The sequence below is a fragment of the Euprymna scolopes genome, chromosome 30 (assembly GCF_053919585.1).
Source record: "Euprymna scolopes isolate OS-2025 chromosome 30, ASM5391958v1, whole genome shotgun sequence".
Classification (NCBI taxonomy): domain Eukaryota; kingdom Metazoa; phylum Mollusca; class Cephalopoda; order Sepiida; family Sepiolidae; genus Euprymna; species Euprymna scolopes.
Genome location: NC_136511.1, coordinates 33,560,021 through 33,583,937, shown reverse-complemented (window position 1 = coordinate 33,583,937; position 23,917 = coordinate 33,560,021). Strand labels below are relative to the sequence as shown.

At 33.6% G+C, this 23,917-nt stretch overlaps 1 protein-coding gene across 1 annotated transcript; it reads left to right on the top strand.

The window, feature by feature from the left end:
* Positions 1-14,709: 14,709 nt before the first annotated feature.
* Positions 14,710-15,021, top strand: LOC145254630 (uncharacterized). The gene has a single exon (XM_080113241.1). It carries the CDS (start codon positions 14,710-14,712, stop codon positions 15,019-15,021), a length of 312 nt encoding a protein of 103 aa, XP_079969367.1.
* The last annotated feature ends 8,896 nt before the right edge of the window (positions 15,022-23,917 follow it).

Genomic DNA, 23,917 nt, shown 5'->3' with positions numbered 1-23,917 from the left:
ATTTAACGTTATAGGAGTGTATATAATGATAGGGGTGTTATTAAATATTAATTATGTGTTTATGTTTATAGACGCTGTCGCCATTTATAACAGTTTAAGATAAAAAATTTGAAGGATATTCCAAGTCAAAAAGGCGTTTGGAAATAGACGGGTAGTAATTAATTATGTCGAATTGGATGAATGCAGCATTATTCTTGTTAGGTATCCTTTTGAACCAATTAATAGCGTCCTCGGTGTTAATCCACTGGGTTAGGTTGAATTTATTTTTAATTTGTTTATTAATCTTTTCAAGAATTATTTTGCTAATTCTTCCAATTTCCGGTCTGGTGGGGTTGATTAGCATGGTTTGTGGTCTGGTACGGAAGTTTTCTTTATGGTCTTTGATGAGGAGGTATGCTTAAGTTTAAAGTATTTGTGATAACTTTGCTGTCCATATTTATGTCTTTGATTAAGTCGGTATTTGCTTTTTTTGCATGTTGAGGTGAGATTATCATTTAAAAGTTTTAAGTATTTTTGTTTTGAGACTTTGTAGAAAGTTTGTGATTTATCAGCCTTGAGGTATATTTACTTAGATTTGTTTATATCTTTAATTATTTTGTCCATGTGGAGTTGGAAAATATTTTTTCGTTTACGGAAAGAAATATGGTTAATAATATCGGTTATGTTGGTTTCAAAACCGGCCAATTGTTCTATGTATGGAGCTGTATTTTTGTTGGTAAATCCGTAGTGGTTGGTTGGATTAGCGGGATTATTTTCTTTAAAGAAGACGTAGGCCTTCCAGCGCATTTTCCTAATGAGTTCCTCCATTCTTCTTATTAGGATGAGAAAGTATTAATTTTTTGGTATCGTGGAATGTTTTTGAGGGAGAGGTGGAAGTTGATGTTTTCCATTCTTAAATGGGGTAGGTTCCGAGCTTTTTGGAAAGTGCTCAACTGTAGAGGAGCGGAGATTTATTTAATCAATGGTAAAAAAAACGGACTAGAGTGCTCAATGTGTAGCCAGAGCAGTATATATGAAATTTATTGCTGTGAGTTCATATTGTTTCCGCTAGGAAGATATCCTCCGAAGATGAGGAGAGATCCGACCAGCTTCGTCAGAATTCATAGATGGACTGAGTTTTAATACCAATAAGAATGAGAAAAATCGTTGTCGATAAGGGGAGATAGATTAGAAGGGGGGAAGTAGGAGGGGGAGGACGTTGGACTTTAATGTAGTAGGAGTGTATATAATAAGAGGGGGTATTAAATATTAATTATGTGTTTATGTTTATAGACGCTGTTTTAATTTATAACGGTTTAAGATTAAAACTTTTAAGGGTATTCTATTGTGTGTCTTTAAGGTTTAAATTTTTAGGTGCAGAAAACAGATCGATCAAAGAATAGGAAATAGAGGCGAGACCAGGACAAAAACAAAAAGTTTGGTTGAAATAAAAGTAGGCGATGGGGGTGGGGGAGAGAAATTAGGCAGACAGTTAAAGTTGTAAGTAGCGGTTAGTAGTAATTTATACAGATCACCATTCGAACCATCATTATGAAATTCCGTAAAACTGTCCTACTAAGCTTATACTCTCAATGGACTAAAAAAGACCAACCCACCTCCTTCGACCTTGCGATGGGTTCCCTTGATTACGCGTAGCCACTGATTTAGTAGTCCTTTTCATCCTATACAATCTCACAAAGTATATCTCCAACAACAACGTGGGACTTTACAGAGATGATGACCTCATCATTGTTGAAAACTCCAAAGTGCGAAGGCATTAAAAAGAACATAATAAAGGAATTGAAGAATATGGACTTAAAGATCGAAGTGACTTCCAACTTAAAAACAGTAAATTTTCTGGATGTTACCTTTAACCTCCCTAATAGTACCTACGAACCATACACCAAAAATAATACATACCTCCTATATATACACCCTATGTCTAACCACCCCAAACACATGATTAAACATATCCCTAAATCAATAGAAAAAAGGCTTAGCACAAACTCATCTAATTCCATCATTTTTACCCTACACAAACCCTTCTTTGAAAACGCTTTAAAGGAATCTGAATACCCTAACACTAATATCACATACTTGAACCCTAATAAACCGAATAATACAAATAAGAATAACAGATCCCGCAAAATCCTCTGGTTTTACCCTCCCTATAATAATATGACAAAAACTAAATTAGGTAAAAAAAATCTTCATACTTATAAAGCATCACTTCCTACCTAACAATATCCCGCATAATTTTTTTAATAAGAACGCTATTAAACTTGGCTAGAGTTGCACAACTAATCTAGAAAATAAATAACACAACAATAAAATACTAAATAACCACAACTATAATAACAATAGTCAAAATAATTGTAACTGCCTTAACAAAGCCCAATGCCCGCTTCAAAAATTTTTCTCTCAACTGATGTAGTTTACAAAGCAACTATTGCTCCTGCTGAAGACCCACAAAACAAAAAATTATACATTGGTCTCTCAAGCACTGCGTTCAAAGACAGATTTATGGTACACAAATGCTCCCTAAATACCCCCATCCACCCCAATAGTACTTCACTAACTAACCATTATCTACTACTTACCCGTAACGACCTATTCAATTATTAGCTGGAAAAATCTGAATAGATCTAGTACATGTAAATCACTAAACTACCTATGTTACTTATGCTTAACAGAAAAATTACTGATTACTAATTTTAGAGATAGAGACAAACTTTGAAATAAAAAAGGAAACCTCACTTAATTACAAACATTATAAATCCCACCTCTTAAACAAGTTCTCACCCTTCTAACAATATCTATAACCCACCCCTAAAATAAAATACTATACCGTTCGCATACCAATAACGTAATTGCCCAATTATAGTAAACGCATGAATCACTTCATCCTTAATTACACACCCCTACATACAACCGGAACTGTATATCCCCCATACACTCAAAAAGAACCCCGTAACAGAAGTTCAACCATTTTCTCCCTCCACTTGTTAACTGTATATCCTTTTGCCTAACTCATTTAATTATCTTAAATCTAAATCCCAACCCTTAATCCCATCTGAACCCTCCTTCCCCTCATAACACCACACAAGCACTGGCTTTAATTAACACACCGCATTTTACACCTCACTTCTCTATAAATCGGCTCCCACTTTCACTTCCCTACACAGCCTCCTTCTCACACCAAAAATGTGCCTAAAACACCCACCCCTACAATACCTTCCCAGCCCCTCCTAACTTTACCCCCGAAGCCCCTTAAGTGTCAGTCCCTTAACATGAACACTATACACTCATATATGACCCTGAAGCCCTATCTAACACACATTTACAATCCAGTAATATGTTTATCCTAATAATCCGCCAATCACTCCGAATTCTCGCCTCATAGTTTCTTATTGGCTAATTTGATTGCTAGGCTTTGATTGCTAATGTTTTAGTTACGTCCTTATCATAATTTGCTCTTCTGTTTATTATTTACTTGTTTAATTTACTATCTACTTTATTTAACTAATTATTTAATTTCCAATCTACATTATATATATGTATATATATATATATATATATATATATATATATATATATATATATGTATTTACCTCTCACTAATTCTCTCTTTAATCATTATCTTTTTTATCCGAATCTTATACCTATGTGTGTATGTATATATATTTATGCATGTGCTTTTCTCCCATTGATGTGTGTGCGTATGTTTACATGTGTGTATGTGTGTATATATGTGTGTATATGTATGTGCCAGTGTGTGTAAGTACGTATATATCTTTCTTTCCCCTGTTAATTTCAATCTTATTATTACTTAATAATATTAATATTTAACTTGTAACCAACTAGTTATTTGTTACATTATTATCTACATTTGACTATTTATTGATTATTAAATCCCACATAAGTTTATTATTCGTCCTTGTTTACTAATTATTAGTTGGTTATTTATTGTCCACTAACCATTTACTTATAAACATTTCCCTAAATATGTTTTATTATTTTATTATATTTTTTATCTACTGATATTCTTAACTGTTTTATATTATCCCAAAAACAAAAAAAAAACTGTAACGTATAATTCCTTACTCCTACTATTATCAAACCTAGCGTCCGACAATTTCGACGAAAAAAAAAAAAAGTAACAAATATTATGGAAATTCTCCCCCCCCGCCGCCTGCTATTCTCAGTATTACTTCAAACTCCGTATACTAACTGTTCTCCCTCTTCCCACGACACAACGCCGACCAATGCTGACTTTGCAACCAGTTGCCATTGTGATCTGTATAAATTGCTACTAACCGCTACTTACAACTTTAACTCTCTGCCTAATTTCTCTCCCTCCCCCATCGCCTACTTTTATTTCAACCAAACTTTTTGTTTCTGTCCTGGTCTCGCCTCTATTTCTTATTCTTTGATAGATTTGTTTTCTCCACCTTCAAATTTAAACCTTAAACATACACAATATCCTTAAAAGTTTTAATCTTAAACTGTTATACATTTCATCAGTGTCTATAAACATAAACACATAATCAATATTCAATAACCCCCCTCTTATTATATATACTCTTAAATTCCAACGTCCTCCCCCTCCCACTTTCCCCCTTCTAATCTGACTCCCCTTCATCTACAACGATTTTTTCCATTCTTATTGGTATCAAAACTCAGTCCATCTATGAATTCTGACGAAGCTGGTCGGATCTCTCCTCATCTTCAGGGGATATCTTCCTAGCGGAAACAATATGTAAATTCATTCTGGACTCACAGCAATAAATACCATATATATGGAACACGTACATCAAGTCTGTTGCCAAGCTCGCTGGAAAGATGGTGGGATCCTTCTACCGCTCCAGAAGATATCTCACAACTGATGCAATTCTCTATCTATATAAAAGCCAAGTACGTCCAAGGATGGAATACTGTTGCCATATCTGGGCAGGAGCTGCTAAAAACAGCCTATCCTGCCTTGACAGAGTACAAAATAGACTTCGTGGCTTAGTGGGGGATGCCCTTTTTTCTACCCTGCAACCTCTCTCCCACAGAAGAGACGTTGCGAGCCTGTCCTTGTTTTATCGTTATTTCCATGGCAGATGCTCGTCTGAACTCCAATCTCTGGTCCCCCCCTCGCCAATCTTTCACGAAAAACACCCGTCTAGCTGAATCCACTGTGAAAAATTTCCCCCACTCTATATCTGTGCCTAAATCAAAACGCGGATTCCATGAACAAAGCTTCTTTCTTAGAACTGCACGCCTGTGGAACTCTGTTCCGTCTGCCTGCTTCCCTCCGGACTACAAATTGGATGTCTTCAAGTCCAATGTTAACAAATTCCTAATGAACCGCCCCCTTAAGTAAACACTTCAGCAAATCTCCTCACTAACTTAATGAACTTCAATAACCCTTATCCCTGAGTGGCTTCCGGACCTTGATAAGTGGTGATCACTGTGTAAAATATATATATATATATATATATATATATATATATATATATATATATATATATATATATATATATATATATATATATATATATATATCCTCATAGCCTGAAGAGTCCTAGAGTGGATGAAACGCGGAATATTCAGCGCAGCTTAATCGCCATATATATTTTATAAATTACAATTGAATTATAAATTATAATTGAAAGGAAATGTAAAAAAGAATAGGAAAAGTATAAACGCTTATAACTTTTCTTTATTCGTTTTCAATTGGTGACGTGCAGGAATACAAAATTATATTATGAAAAAAAATTTTTAAACTTTTTTTTACAAGTACATATTTTTCGACCGATCCTTCAGTCTTCATCGGTGTAGTGAAAGTATGAGCATACACGGGGAGAAGGGGGATTGAAAAGGAATGGTTAAGAAGGAGGAGCAGTATGAGGAGAAGGAGTAATAGCCAATGAGAACGTGGCATGTCAGTTTTAAATATATACACATATAAGTACGCACATGCACACATGCACACAGTACATATACACATTTAAACAAAAAACTAGAAATTAATCAGTAAATAAAAATGAAGAAACGCGCCTTTACAGTCACATCTTTTTAATTCGAACGATATTATTTATTTCAAGAGAGAATAAGAATTCAAAGGATGTAAGACGTTATGAGGAGAAACTCTATGAAGCTCACTTGTAAATCAACGGTTATTTCTCGTTCGAAAAAGAACGAAAACGTCGTTTCCAAATGGAACCGTTTAAAGACAGAAAGGAAACGCTACTTTTTATTAATTTATGTATTAATATGGGTGTACACATACGTATACAAGCAAATACTTACATGTACATATATATGCATATATACACACATAAATGCATGCATATATACACATATACATACAGTAACAAATACACATGCACATACATAAATGTTTGCGCATATATTTACACCTAGAGACAGCTGTACATATATATACACAAGTTTGCATAAGCGAATGCATGGAGAGAGAGGGGAGGGGAAGAGACGGACGGGAAAGAAGTATAGGTGTGCGAGAAATACATGCATATATATATAAATATACGGTAATATGAAGAAAATTAACACTTAAAGAAAATGCGTTTTGAAAAAAACACACACACATACATGCACAGATACACATATGTCCACATATACATACATATATATATATATATACATATACATACACATGCATATACATATATACACATATACTTACGTGTACATACACTTTCAGGTACATATACACATGCATTCGCATAAATACATATATATGCGTACATAATACGCACACACATACACATGCATAGACCAATGTGTATGAGAGTATAAAGACAGAACAAATTAGGGGAAATTTGAAGGTTTCGAAAGAGTTAGAAAAAAGAACAAAAAGTTTACCCCATCCCACCGTGCATTGAATCCTAAGTAAAATGCTTGTGGAAAATCTTTGTAGTTATAAAAATTGTAGTCATTGAGTTGTCCTAGGTTTTTGTTGCTTTCTGAAGTGTGCGTGTTGAGTTTTAGAATGAATTTTTGTTCATATTTTCGTCTCTGGTGTCGTGTAATAAAATTGGATGCTATGAGGATGTATCTGATGTTGTCTATTGTGTGGTTAGGTAATTTATAGTGGATAGCTACTGGATGTTGTGCAGATTTGTCTCGAATGGTAGGTTTGTGGTTATTAAATCGTAGGCGGAACTCCAGGTCTGTTTCCACTGCGTAATTGCCTTTGGTGCATTCGGTGCAGTAAACAGATATATTACATTTGGGCTATTGCAATTTAGGGGGGGAGTTTGAGATGGATGTTGGTGCCTGGAGGCGTGAATGTGCTGTTGGTGTTAATATGTGTACATATTAGACATCTGGATCTATTGCAAGGTTTGTTTCCTTGAGATGTGAGGGTGCGGTTAATCCGAGTGGAATGTAAGTTGAGGAGCTGTCGTTTGGCGCAAATGGGGGGTTTATTGTATATTGTGTTGAGTGTGGGGGCTGTTGTAATTGTTTGACCATCTGTTTCATGAGGTTGTATAAATGTCTGGTGTTATTATTGAAGTGAAATACCATAGGTATTCGTGTGGATGTTTTGTTGTTTTTGTATGTTAGTAGGTTGTGTCTGCTAATGTGTGATGCTCTGCTGATGGCTTCTTTTAATATTTTGAATTGATAGTTTCTGCGAAGAAGGTGGTTGATTAAGATGCCTACCTGTGTGTCATAATCGGTTGGGTCTGTGAATATCCTTTTAATGCGCAGACATTGACTGTATACGATTGACTTTTTTGTTGTGATTGGGTGACAACTTTCAAAATGTAGATAATTGTGTCCATCGGTCGCTTTTGTGTGCAGAGATGTGGTGATATAATTATTTGAAATATTAACCAGAACTTTTAAAAATGTGATGTGTGTGGTTGAGTGTTCAATCGTGAATTTTATACTATTATGGCAGTTGTTTATATGCTGGAAGAAGTTCATCAATGTCTTTTCACCGTGTGGCCAAATGACAAAGATGACATCCATGTATCTGTAATAGTGCGTCGGTTTGAGTTGGTGTGTGTGCATGTATTTTGGATCGAATGTGTGCATGAAGATGTTGGCATAGCTGGGAGCCATTCTAGTTCCCATGGCTGTGCCTTTTATTTGTAAAAAAGTGTCTGTTGTTGAATGTAAAATTGTTATGTGTTAGAATGTACTCTATAATGCTGCATATGTTTGTGATTTGGGTGTCTTGTAAGTTCTGGGTTTGTAAAAAAACTCCTGCACGCGGATATTCCTTCCTCATGTGGAATATTCGAGTAGAGAGAGGAAACATCCATCGTGACGAGTATTGTATTGACTGGTAAGTTACCGATGTCGCGTAGGATCTGTAGGAAGTGTGTCGTGTCTTTAATATAACTGGGTATGTTTGGTATCAATGGGTTGAGGATGCTGTCAATGTACCCCGAAATCTTCTCTGTGACGGTCCCGATGCCCGGGACGATAGGTCTGCCAGGTGGGTCGATCTGGAGAGCCTTAGATATGTGGTATATGTCTGTGGCTTCGGTAATCGATGCCTCAGTGTTTCCCGTGTCTTCAAATGGGAGATGTGCGAGTATGTTGCTGACTATTTTCGGGAGTTTATGAAGTTTGGGGGTAGTGTAAAAGACAGTCGGATTATATATATATATATATATATATATATATATATATATATATATATATATATATATATATATACATATGGTCGGAATTCTTACCAAGGAACAAAAAAGGGGGAGAACAAATGTTTTTATCTCACAAGCAAAGTGCGTGGCTGCTTACAATTACTTTTTTTTAACGTCAACGGATGGGTAAGAAAAATTAACAGGCGTTCTTCGTATGACGCGTAGGACAGAAAAAAGGCTAACCAAAAAAATGTAAAACAGCCCTTTCAATCACACAATTTTTAATAACGTGACCTGTACTATTAATATGTCAATATTTCGGTGTTTTCTATTATTAATATATATTGCGGTGTCATTTACTTTTTCTTCCCTACAAGTTCTTCCACTCCAAATCATCACGATTTATAAATGCACAGAATTGTTTATATATATTTCTATATTGATAGATGCTGATGTTTAGCTAATACATGCAGCATACGTTATTTTCAAAATTACGAAACTACTTTTACGGACAGAAATAGCTTGATATATCTAAACATGATATAAATATGGTCAGCGTTACTGATTAAAGAGAGCAAAAGTGCAAAATGAAATTTTTACACAGGCAAAATAATATATAATGATACACTTACCCATATAAACAGAGGTAGAAAAAAAATCCTAAAAGTTAATTATAGGGTTGCAAAAATGAGTTGTGATTTGAGGAGAAATACAATCTGAAATAGAGAGTAGGAGAGTTTTTTTATAAATACATACAAAATCACATTCATCTTTTTTTTAAATCCAAATTAATAAATTTAATAAAATATAATCTTAAAAAGATAGGATACAAGTTAGAAAAGCATTTCATCCAAGGCATCAAAATTGTTAAACAAAATGTTTTTACTATAGGCTTTAAAAATAAAGGTACAAGATTTAATTTGAAATTTACTTATATTAAAAGTGCACTTTTATACATTTTACAAAGTAAGGTATTAAATTTGCATACCTTACTTTGTAAAATTTATAAACGTACACTTTATATGACGTGGATTAACATTTAATGAGACATGGATATGCAATTAGTTTAGTTGTTTTTTTTTTTTTTTTTGGAACTGACAAGAGAATTGGTTTCCTCGGTTACCCAAAAGGCGAGTGGAACCCAACAAACTAGAAGTGTAAATAAGAACAGTTTTTGATACTTGCAGAATAAAGGGATCTTCGGAATAAAGATGTATAAATATTATATTATTGAGAACGTATTTGTTGGACTTTTCCTGGGAGAAGTTGAACGTTTTAATTTTAGGCTCGATGGTCCAAACAAAGGAAGAAAGAACCGGCTGAATAAAACCTATCGGACGAGAAGGTATTGCCCCTTTTAATGTCATGCAATCTGTATATGTCTTACGAACAGCTTTTTAAATGTTATACACGCGTTGAAATAACCAATAGAGACCAGTGTAAACATGTATATATAGTGATATATAAAAACACACATCCAAATATATTCTCTATACGTACATAACGTATTTATCGATTTGGTTTCTACTAGACGATACACGAATTTAGACACGTGTATATATATATATATATATATATATATATATATATATATACATATATATATATATATATATATATAGAGAGAGAGAGAGAGAGAGAGAGAGATATATAGATATGTGTGTGTCGCTCTGTGTTTGTGTACATGCACGTCTTAATCTGTAAAAGTGAAACGTGTGTCTGTCTCTGTATATTTCCCTATCAAATAACTCTGCCAATGTTCGGTCGATATTTGACATAAGCGATAATGACATTTGGAAAGATCTTTTTAATACATTTTCGACCCAGAATGTCGCTGTAAAGAGGTCAAAGTTCAACTATATTACCTTTAACATCTCTACCAAACCTTTCCGCTTATTTTAGGTCTAAACATTTGAAATTTTAAATGTGGGTTACTTAGACATTGATCAAACTTTTTCATTTTAGCTCCAATAAATAAATGTTAAGGGGGCAAAATTTGGGTCTAAATTAAATAAAAAAAATTCACCTCTGCGTCTCTACTAAATTACTCAGCAAATTGACGGTTTAAACATAAGACATTTTGCATAAACGGTATTCAGAGATCGGACAAGATTTGGTTTGAAAAATTAAGCTGCCAACGGGTCAAATTCCCAAAGATGATACCCTTGCGTTGTCAAGCAAACTAATCAGCCAATTTTGGGCACAAACATTTGAAATTTGTACATAACGCGTATTCAGACATGCGGCAAGCATTTTAATCAGGTTTGGGGCGAAAATTTGGTTTTAAAAGGTAAATTTTCAAAAGAATTCGCTTTCGCAGACCCTACCAAATTCCTGATAAATTTTGGGTTTAAAGACTTGACATTTTAGATGAAGGTGACTTGGACATGGGTAAAACTTTGTATTTTATTTGAGAGCAAAAAGTTAATTGTTAAAAGATAAAAAGTTAGGTCAAAGTTAAAAATAAATTGCCTCTGTTGTCTCTACGAATTCACACAATTTTTGTCTAAACATTTCAAAGCATAAATAAAGTGGATTCATAAGTAGGGCAAGTTATGCACAGTGCATAAGGCCCGAGCAAAGCAGGGCTGAACTGCTAGAAACATATATAATTGCACGACGAGTGAGCAATCCGCGTGTTTTATGTTTGTTTGTTTCGTGTATTAGGCCGATGTGCTCTTTCTTTCTCGATGAACTCTCACTTCTCTGTAAAAAAATTAAAAAGCGCGTCAGTGCTTTGAAAAAAAAAATCGTTTAAGAAAGTTTTCGTAGTGAAAGTGTGAGAGTGGGAAGACTTGATTTATGGAGAGTAAGAAAACAACGAGAGAAATAATAATTGGTTTTATCAATGAATTGTTCGCAGCTGTCGGAGTTTTGGATGATCTTATATCGGATAACGAAACTCATCCAGTGAATTCAAAATTGTTATCAGTCAGTTTTCGTGGAACACACTAAAATGGAGCCATATCGAGTAATAGAAAACATCGAAGCGAAGCCATGCATTCATACTTAACGAAGCATTTAAAAGTAAGTAGTAATAAAAAGGAGAAGGTAATGCATGGTTTAAAAATAGATAATCAATTAACCCAAATCATAATATTCTATTATACATTACCCCAGCAGAGACTATATTCGCTTGAAAAATCAAGACCATTTTCAACACAATATAACTGATTTATACGAAATAAGAATAGAACACAAATGTCAAAACATTCAATACCTCGAAAGAAAAAGGACACCCACAGTAAGGGGCAGCTGTCCGTGTAATTGTTCATACTACATCCAAAATTTCGAATTGTTCAGTATGGTTGCAAGAAATCGACATCTCTTGGCGTCTCGACTTCAGGTTTTTATAACGTCTTTTTGGCGAGGACGCTTCATTTTTATGTAAACTATGCAGGCCCATTATCTTTAAAGAGCATCTCACATAACCACATGCCCAGATAGACATTCACATTAACTTCAAACACCGCTAGACACTATGAGCTTCTCGAGCCCCGCGAGACACTATGAGCCTCTCGAGCACCGCTAGCCACTACTAGTCTCGAGCATCGCAAGACTTTACTAGCTTAAAAATACAGCTACATTTTACTAGTATCTACAAACACTTAAATGTTACTAGTTTCTCAAACAATGCTAGACATTAATAGTTCCTGAAAAACAGACAAGTCAGTCAGATCGTAATTCTCCATTACACAACGATGATAAAGATGTCTGACTCTAATAGAATTTAATTTTTTTCATTTCTCGACGTTTTAAATTTTCAAAGTTCAACGAGAATCATTTAAAATTTACATTTCTCGGTGCTATCAAATTTAAAAGCCTGACATGAATCGTTTAATATTTCCATTAGAAGTTCACGACTGTTGAACTCTCTTCCGTTTGCCTGTTTTCCAGGTGACTACAACTTGGATGTATTTAAGTCCAACATAAACAAATTCCTGACAAACCGCCCTCTTGAGTAAGACACCCTATCAAATCTCCATTACTAATGATTACTACAATATTATCTCATTGATTATCTCATGATTCAATGTAACTATCTTATTGATTACTGTACACGCAATAACTCTTATCCCCGAGTCGCTTCTAGGCCTTGATAAGTGATAACATCCATGTAAAAAAACATCACAATGAGTTTTAAATTTTCAAGTTCGATGCTGCGTATCGTTTAATATTTCCATTTTTGAGAAATTTAGACTCGATTCATTTAAACCATTTCATTTTTCGACGCTTTCTATTTTCAAATTTCGACTCGAATCGTCAAATTCCTGCATTTCTCGACCCTTTTCAAACATTATTTTGTTCTCAGTCGCATCGACTTTAAATTCCATGCCTAAATAGCTTGCAATAAAAAAGGGATTTTATAAGCTTTCGTACGAGATCCGAAATTCCGACCTGTTAAGTTCGGTTCCAAGAAATCGACTTGCCCTGCCCTCTTGACTTCAGTTTATATAATCACCTTTTGGAGGCGAAGTGTCATTGGTATGCTAATGAGTGCATAACAAGCTACAATACATTACAAAAGGGTAGATTCATGTAGCCATATATTTATACAGAGACAATAGATACAAGTGCATCTAAACATGGTAACAATTCATGGCAGCTGATCTTAAGAGACTTGTACTTTTGCATCTTGCTTTTTTGAATGTTTCATTTTTGGTTGATTCTACCATAGTGTCAACGTTGCTTATTAGCAATATTGCATATTAGCAATGTTGCTTATTAGCAATGTTGCTTATTAGCAACTTTACTTATTAGCAATGTTGCTTATTTACAACGTTGCTTACTAGCAACAACTCTAAAAGTATCATTAGTGAGAAGGCACCGAGAATATAATATGCATCCTCTGTTGAATAATGACTGTGAAATATAAACTAATCAGTTGAACGCATTATACGGAAAATGTATTCATGTATATATATGTATATGTATATATATATATATATATATATATATATATATATATATATATATACATATATATAGGGATTGATATATATATATATTTATCTACATATATATAGGGATTGATATATATGTATATATATATATATATATAGGTATTGATAAATATATATATATATATATATATATATATATATATAAGTACATACATATATATAAGGGGTGATATATATATATATATATATATATATATATATATATATATATATATATATTCGGCTGAATGCTGGATGATAAGGCTGCCAGATCGAAGGCAACATTTGTCAATTTAATACGGCGTACATGACAGCGATCACTTAACCTTTGTATATCAGCACGCGCACGCTGCCATTTCTATGCTTGTCCGCTGTATGACGTTCCAAGTCAATTCGTTCAGTTTTTCACCTGCACTTCAGTCCGTTTGACAATCTGACACTAGCTTTCAGCGCGCTTTTAAGTGGATACATGAAATAAGAGTTTCCTTCCTTAGCAAAAACTACCTAATTTTATTGTAAATCTTCGTTTTCCTCTTATGTTGGGAATTCGTGCTTCGATTTGCAGCAGTTCATTCCTATTTTAGGGAAACTGGAATGACGTTGTTCTTAAAAAACAACGTGTCTATATCTACTTAGTTTCATTCTATCTTCATAATACGAAGCAGGAAACATATTATATAGCATTACCGACCGAATTACATTTACATGAAATTTGTTATTTCTATTTAAAAGGTGTGTTTCAATTTCCATCGGATATTCCTTTACTTTAACGAGATTAGTGCCCGTCCGTATTGATATAACTCGTTAGCTTTTTTTAACTTAATTAGTGGTCTAGTAGTTTACGACACAGCCTGAACACCTTCATTCCCAAGTTCGAATCCAGTTCGTTTTACAAAAATCACTTTAACTAAATTGTTGGCAACCTTACCGTGCTCTTTCCTGTAATCTACGATATCTTTCTTGAAAGAATTCTAACGAGATAAATATCGGGAAAATAATCCTAACAATAGAATCTTCCGATTTATATTTTTAATTGCACAATTTGTATCGTCTAATCCTGTTCTTATAGAAAATAAATGTTTCATATTAGTACGAGGAAATTTAACTATTATAGACAATGGAGAAACTGGGAAGAAGCTATGCAAAGATCCATTTCGTGGAATGACATCTGCGAAATGTCGCCGCTAAAGTTGAGTTTCAAAATACGCTCAACTTACGACATGCTTCCATCAATGACTAACCTTGCCAAATGGAAGAAAGGGGATGATCAAACCTGTCCTTTATGCAAAGAAAAACCTCAGACTATGGAACATGTTCCTAGTTCCTGCAGAGTAACCCTTGCTAATGGGCGATATACGTGGCGACAAAACACGGTATTGGAAGAACTGACCACAACAATAAGTAACCATATGAAGTCCGAAGCATCTAACATACGCCACACGTTTTTTACTGAGGGAGGAAAATGTGGATCGGATCAAAACGTATAATTAGCCCATTGCTAGTACAGGACCAAACTATTCTCGGAATCAATGATGATTGGATAGGCGCCGCAGATCTCCCTGACTGGCAAAGTAATCCAAAAATTATAAACGGAAAGGGTCAACGGTCAGATAGTGTTCTCTCGTAAATAGAAAGGAAAACATTCGTTTTGATTGAATTGGCAGTATCTTATGAGAGCCGGGTAGAGAGGCAACACTAATATAAGATTGAGAAATATGAAGTTGCCCCGTGAAGGTTAGGTTACAATTCTTCGAGCGGTTGAGATTGGAGCAAGAGGTTTCATTTTAGGCTCTTTATATCAACTTTTAGGACAGCTTGGAATTAAAGGCCGAAAAAGAAGCGCAGCTTGTAAAAATCTAACTGAAATTACCGAACAATGTGCCATCTGGCTCTGAGTTAATAGAAATACCGAGTGGTAATGTGTGTCCACAGTGCTGATTTATTTATTTAATGATTTTACTTTTCTTTGCTTTTGTTTAACAATTTTTATTTATTTATTTTCTTTCTTTTCTCCATTTTTATATTCTTTATTTCCTTTTTTTGTGTTTTGTTTCTCTATTCTTTCGATATGAGCCTGTCTTAACTTAACGGACTTGAAATAGACGCAGCCTTTAAGTTTAAACGTCATGCGCACAAAGCCGTCGTTATATGAAATGCCAAATCTTTAAACAGTTTTACTGCATTTAACAGTTAATTCAAATGCGATTCAGATATCTAAGCCTCGGATCAACGAATGTGGTCGATTCGAAAAAGCCGTACCAAGGAAAATACTCACCTAGGTTGGATTTACAACAACTTGTAACAGCCGAGTAGAAACAGTAATACGTGAAACAAAAAAAAAACAAAAAAAAAACAAGAGAGAGAGAGAGAGCTTACGTTACAATCTAGGCGAAAAGGAATACCGCATGATATGATCGCAAAAGTCTACAGTGTAGTTATTACTGTTAGTAGATTTATTTTTTATGTGTTCATACATATGTTTTATTAATGTTATGTATATATATATATATATATATATATATATATATATATATACCTTTAGTTATATATATACACATATATATAGTACTTTATTATTATTGTTGTTATTATTATTGTTTATTATTGTTACTAATATTATCATTATTTTCTTCGATATGTGCACGTACCAACAAATATGTCAGACGTAGCATTTGAACATTGAACGACATGCGCAAAGTTGTTGCTAGTAACAAGAGCCGTTTAATTATCGAACGTCTTTTTTTACTGCATTGAGCAGATAATTGGGCCTTACATCAGTGAGGGGGGGGGGCGATACGCTAACAAGCCGTAGAGAGAAAGGCCACGAAACGGTGCGTATTCTCTCCTGATGACTCAATATTATCTATAAGACAAAATACTCCCAAACGTGACTACATAACGTTTAAAAAGATATACTATGAAATATCCCGCCCAAAAAAAACCACCACCCTATAAAACTTAGACGAGGAAAACCCTAGGAGAGCGCTTTCTCTCTCTCTCTTGACATTAACTTTATTCGAAAATAAACAGCTATTAAACATCAGTATATACAAGCCTCTAAGGTAAGCTGTTACTCTCAAATAAAACCTCTTCTGTTGTTCGCTTGCGTCATAGTGAGTGTCTACTACTGTTCCGGTAGTAAGTTTTATCTTTTAGATAATTTGGAAAAAAAACTAGAAAAAAATAAAAAATAAATAATTTGATGCAGAGATTAGATAGAAAACATTATTAGATAATTTGAAAAAAAAAACTTTTGCTTTTTATTATCTGCCGGCGACGGAAGAGACCTTAACGAACTACGGGTACTTGATACATTAGTGCCGTTAGTTTATCGTTGATCTGATGTTATTCCCTATGCGTGCGGCAGAAAGAGAGAGAGAGAGAGAGGAATTCCACTTACAGAACACCCCCCACCCCCACCCACCCACACACACACACACACACACACACACACATATATATATATATATATGTGAGGGATAAATATGAGTCAGTATCGGATGAACGGGGTTTACAGAAACTGTAACTGCAGAATACCTGGCAATTGTCCGTTGCATGGAATATGCTTAACCTCAGAAATAGTGTACAAATGTGAGATTACGGCTGATAATATTAACAATGAATATCTTGGAGCCACGGAGTGCATATTAAGGAAAGATACAGAAACCATGTTGTATCCTCTAAAAATGAACCGTAGAATGAAACTAATAGAGAAGGCGTTAATGATAGAAAGGTAGAGGAATCAGCATTAGAAATAAAAGGAGAAACACAACTGCATTAGGTGATTGGGTTAGAGAACTTCATAAAACCAAGAAAGAATTTTGAATTGAAATGGTCAATAGTAGATAACGCTGGTAAGTATAGACATGGGAAATCAAAAAGGTGCAATCTGTTTTTACTGCATAGTGAATTCTAAAGAAGAAACATTAAATAAAAAGGTGGATGCTATACAGCGATGTCTTCATAGGAATAGAATTTTGCGATAACATATGAAACGTATGTGAAAGAAAAATATTCCTGCAAAAAAAAACGGCTCTTGAGTGTAAGGCCAGAGTTAATATGGAGTTAAATAGCTAATAATTCGGGAAATAAGATGTGATGAATGATTCAAATTTAGCAAGCAAATAATATTCTACACTAGAAACACATTTTTAGAAATAAGACAATAGGTTATTAGATAAGAAATCTAGATCTATAAAAAGGCTTAACAAAGATTAGCATATTGTTTCGAATCTGGTAACACAATTTTAGTTATATTGATGATGAAATACTTGATACCGTTTCTAGATCAATAAAATAGCTAAACACAGATAAGCAATATGAATTTAACAAAAAAAAAACAATATTAGTAATTAAAGAATAGGGATTAATTGGTACTGTTTCTAGATCAGTAAAACTTGAAAAATCCTTGCTTATTAAATAATACTCTTGTTCTGAAGGAGTAAATACAACAAAAACATACACTTTCTTTGGAGTAAAACGCATATGGAGCTCAAGAATGTATTTATTAATAGGATATTTATAAATGGAATATGCATTATTAGATAAGTATTTACAAATTTAATTCCGGAATTGATATTATTTGAATTAAAGCCATCCAAAACCTAAGAAAATTATGAATGAATATGCTGTGGTGGCACACATTCATTTGCATTTTTGCATAGTAATTACACATAAATAGGAAGACAGTTAGTCGGAGGGTGTGTTCACCAGAAGCCACCGAAGGCCGCCGAGAGCAGATATGTTTTTCCAGCAAAGACTCTCTTATTTGACACCATTATGTAAACATCCTGTAAATATACCTTTTTCTAATACACTTCTTATTTGATCTAACTTTGTTTGTTGAGTCGTCATTTGTATTGCTTTCTACGTTACTTGTTTCAACCTGCAAACTTAACAGAATGGCAAACGTAGGTTAAATCTTTGGTAATAAAATCAGTATATTTTGAATAGGTTAGCCAAGATTTAATCGGTTTTGTTTAATTAATAAATAAATCATAAATGCATATAAGGAATTTAACAAACTTAAAACACTGCATATCATTAAAATATCGAACGGCTTGAGTTACCTCCCTTTGAACTTTATAGATACACATTATGATTTTGGTAATTAATAATTTAAATAAATATTTAAAATGTCGAACGTACAGAGTCACTTCCAATTCTACATGCAAAATATCCGATAATCGTAAATCTTAATAGGAAGGAACCAACGTAAATAAGATATTAAAAATAAATTGAGATCCTTAATTTTAAATGAAGAATGAAAATGTATAGAGTAATGTAAAACTTTCTTTCCTTATTGAATAAGTTTTAAACAAAGCCGTTTTTCAATCACATAAATAAGTTAGCCAATATTTTTGTAAATAAACAAGCAAATTTCACATACGAAACTAACATAGAATGGCAACAATATAACTTAGTTAATTAATCCGGTTTAGAAAAAATCATTTAATGTAAATAAAGAAAAAAGACATGTAATTCAAGCAATGAATAGTATAGGTAAAACATATTAAGTGGACATAGGAAATTAACGTTGAATGATAATTTGTTTGAAATTTTTTTTAAATGGAGATAAAAAATAGGTAAATATATAAATCTTAAAAAAAACATTGCAAGGATGAGATATAGGTAAAATATTTTCGCTGATTTTCTTTTCCGTATAAGGGAAATTGTTTTCATAATATATGTATTGTTAAAGTGTTATTTATTCAACAAGTCTTACGAAATGTTGTTCTTGTGAAAATTTTCAAACGAGAAAATGATTGAATTTGTTGGAATATTCTTGAAATAATTATAACTAAATATGAAATAATAAAATACACTATTTGTTGCTATAAATCCATTCCTTGAATCTTGTTTTTTGTTAAAACAATATATATATATGTATATATATATATATTATCTAAATACGTATATATAAATATATATATATATATATCAATTTAATTTTCTATTTAAACTTAAGATTTCAGAAGAGTTAGAAATGTTATTTTAACAAAAAACGTTTTACTATTATTTTTTAATATTTTACAGATTGATGAGAAAACTTTTTTAATTCTAATAAAACATAATTTGAAAAAAAAAGCAGATGTAAACGTGTATTTTATTATCTATCACTTTTGAATGCTTTAATATACTCGAGAATGTGAATTAATGAGATAGAGCCCCAAATCAATGATGAGGAATATTATGAAAGTTTTGAAAATAACCCCATATCATTTGTTCAAGTGAATTCACGATGACAAAAACATTTAGCATCCTCTTATTTTTTAACAGTTGCTTAATAGAATAGGAGGGCCAAAGGAAAAAAAACAGAAGTAAATGGGAACGGAAAGATAATTTAAATAGAATAAGAGTAATAAAGAAATACAGAAAAAATATAGCAAGTATTGAACGCATGATTCTGTGCTAGTGAATCACATGTACACAAACATATAGGCACATAAGCACCCCTAAGATATTTTATATATACTAGAAGAATAGTCTCCGAATAGAAATGTTTCTTTTCACTTATGAGTCAATTTGTTTAATATTTTTTCATATTAATGTTTTGATTGATAGATTATGTTAAGTGTAGCATAAGAAAACAACCGGACTTTCTAAACAAATCGGTATAATCTACTGTTTTAATAATAATAATAATAATAATAATAATAATAATAATAATAATAATAATAATAATAATAATAAAAATTTAGTAATACTAGAATAACTAAAAAAGATAAGAAAACACTTAGAAACTAAATTATACAAAACCTCATAAAAGGAAATAAATAAATAGGCATTACCATTAATAATATAGTCTGGATTATTCTTCTTATTATTATTATTGGGCCAAAGAAGAACTCAGGCATAACGACAAGAGGACTAGGAAACAAATGAGCATGTCAAATGCACTACACCCAAAGGATGATGATGGCCCCATCTACGTGAAAAGGCATAACGGATTAAGAGGACTGCTTAGTATAGACGATTGTGTGAACGATACCAGTTTTAGCAACCGCTACATACAACCGGAACAAATTTTCGGCAGAAACATTTTCATAGCAATCACCGTTTTCGACACACATGCGTATGAAGAATAAGCAAGTTCACAACGTCTTGCTGTAACCACCTGCACAAATGGAACAAAGGAACTATGTTACGTATTTTTGGCGAAGAGATACAGCAAAGTAACTAGAAACATGTCTATATAAGAATTTAACTATCCAAATTACAAACACTATAAGATGCAGTCCTACAATGAACCATCACCGCTGCATGTTCTCATTACATACGCATGCAAATGCCAGAAATCAAATCAGGAACTCCATTACTGAAACGTAGAACACCCATCATGGAAATTACGCGCGCTACATTAGTAAAAGTCCGGCCTTTTTGGGGCACATGATCCCACATCTTGTTCGAAACCAAATTTTATACGAAAATGGAGGAAACGAAAAAAGAAGAGAACTAATATATCTTTTCCAGTCATGTAATACGTTAGTAAATCAACGAAGCGTATCCATGGTCTCCTTACAAACTAGCGACAATGGTCTCAACAAAGTAGAGATTTATACTAATAATCACTCAAAAATCGAACATTAAACGAAACACGGCTTTGCTACGAATCAGACTCGGACTACAATGAATACGGTTTTCCCTACAAACTGACAGCTTTGATTTCAGCAAATTAACGCCACAAGCATGGTCTTCCTAGAGATCGACGATCACAAAGTCAGCATGTTTTACAAAATCAGCCCATCAAGATGATTTTTACTACATCGTTTCCAGCATAGACTATCAGCGCATGTTTAACGCCGAATCTTCCATGAAATTCGCGATAAAATGCATACAAATCCTCTCACATTAACCCCGGCAGCACAAGACACACCAGAGATAGCGCCATTTGTCGTCCCTGGGGAATTTAATAACACTCTCTCAGGTTACCCACGCTTGACTTCTTCAGAACGAGCTCCATACAAGTACCTCGGATTCTTAAACAATCCTAGTACATTTACATGCATACATAAGAGATCTTTTCACAAGTAAATCGTACTCTTACACAATGGCGATACACCAGTACAGACCGACTTGTATTTAGACTCTGCAAACCCGCTTACAGATTCAAATAACTGTGCAGACTCATCGATAACGCCCATCTTCAACAGACGCAGCAAACCAGAGGAATTACAAGGAATTTTAGCCTACAAAAGTCTGTTTTCAATAAACTTCTAGGTATACTCCAAATGGACACGAACGCCCATAATGCACCTGGCAAATAGGCGGCTCATTTCTTTCGAAATATCAAAATTCATCGAACAGAAGCAACCGTGCAACACAAGAGTGTGTAACGTAATTTTCGAACAACATATTTCCTTCAGGCAGGATCGACTAATGCCACATATTACGATACCGGTTTACCTAATTCTACAACGTCCACCAAATCCGGAAGACACATAAAGCGTCTACTCCGTTTTGCTCCTACACCCAGTGAAATATGTGCAGCATTTTTATTCCTTCTTCTTAGATGGAAGTAAACCGATAAAAACTGACAATATAAAAGCTAAAGTCGACGAAACCAAGAAAAATGCAGACACTGTAAATAATTTTACGACTTAGTAAACTATATATTAAGTGAATGCAGCAAACTAAACTCAAAAGAATACACACATAGACATGATCAAGTGGACATAGCAGCACACTAGGAACTACGCAAACAACTGCACCCTGAATGCCCAGGAAAGTAGGACAAACACAAACCAGTAACAGTAATTAGAAGGGAAATCATAAAATCATCTGAGATATGGAGGTACATACAGATAAACCAATTCAAGTAAGAAGATTCCATATCATTATAGTGTACAAGTAAAAAAAAAACCCTGAGCAATAGTAGATTTTACAGTCACAGCAAACCGCAGGGTGAACATCAACGAGACAGAGAAGAGACGCAAATATACGGAACTGGTCAAAGAAAGTAAAAGAGATGTGGAAAATGACGAAAAGTCAGATAACACCAATCATTATAGGAGCACTATGAACAATCCGGAAAAGCTTCGAAAAAAGAATACGAGAAATTCAAATAAGAGGAATGGCTCAGAAGATATAACGGGTAGCAAGAATGAAAACAGCTGAGATTCTAAGTAAAATCGTAGAAAAGAGGCAACAGCTTATGTAAACTGGGAACTATAAACTGTGCGTGTGATGATGCAATAGAAATAAAACCTAACAAAGAACATTTCATCACATTAAAGTAACAAAACTAAAAGTAAAACACACACCAACCTTCTTCAAAAGAATTGTAAAGGGGCCAGGGAAAGAGCAATAACATACCCCTCACTAGAAGAGTGCGGAGAATACTACTACTACTACTACTACTACTACTAATAATAATAATAATAATAATAATAATAATAATAAATACAGTTTAAACTATTTTGTTTTGGATGGTTCAAATACATATCCGTAATCAAAAATTTCAGTTCGTATTAAATTGAACCGGAAATCAATCGTTGTCGATGTTCGTTTCTTTACAAAAGTATTTAATCTGCGAATATGACAGCAGAACTGTCTGACGTTGTTGTTCAGCGCAATCATAGAAAATGTTCATTCGTCTGAAATAAATGTGTAAAGTGTTAAAATGGTATAATTGGAGTAGCTTAATGTAAATTTGGTCGACGAACTTGACCTGCCAAAATCCAAGGTCAGGGTTCGTCTAGTCATTAATCTGTCACTGTCTCACCTTTAAACTTATCAGTCGACACATTTGACAATTTTGATCACAATATTAATAAGAAATATCAATTTCCATTGTTGAAGATAAAATCGCGGCTTCCGGTGAACATTAGTTTATTGCAAATAATAATGTATTCGTGTAGTTATTAATTTGTCACTGTCACATATTTAACATTATCAATGGGCATTTTCGAAAGCTTCGGTTATTAACAACAATTTTTAATTTGCATTGTATCAGACTGAATTGCAGATTCCGGCGAAGATTAGTCATATAAAATTCAAAAGGATTTAGTTGTATTTTCTCTGTTTCATTTCAGTTTGCATTTCATAACACACGTCATTTTAAAGTGTGACGTAATCATTGGGGAGCCTTAGAACTACGCTGAGATAGCTAATCGTTCCCGGGTGACGCAAGATAACACGAGGATTTAAAATAGAGAATATAAATGTATATGAGTTATTTCATGTCAAAATAAATATATTTGCTTTTGGGTTGGAAAAACCTGAGATATTTTGTTACCTGAAAAAAACTTAACAACAGGAAATGTGAGGATGTTAGGAGAACATATTGTACTGGCTGAGTGATGGTTGATGACCTCAAGCTTATGAGATTTTAATCTTGAATTGGACTTCAGATCACGGTTGAATCGCACACCCGCAGTAGTG

What these genes read in the sequence shown, in the direction of transcription:
- LOC145254630 (XM_080113241.1), top strand. Translation starts at nt 14,710, where the DNA reads ATGTCGCCGCTAAAGTTGAGTTTCAAAATACGCTCAACTTACGACATG.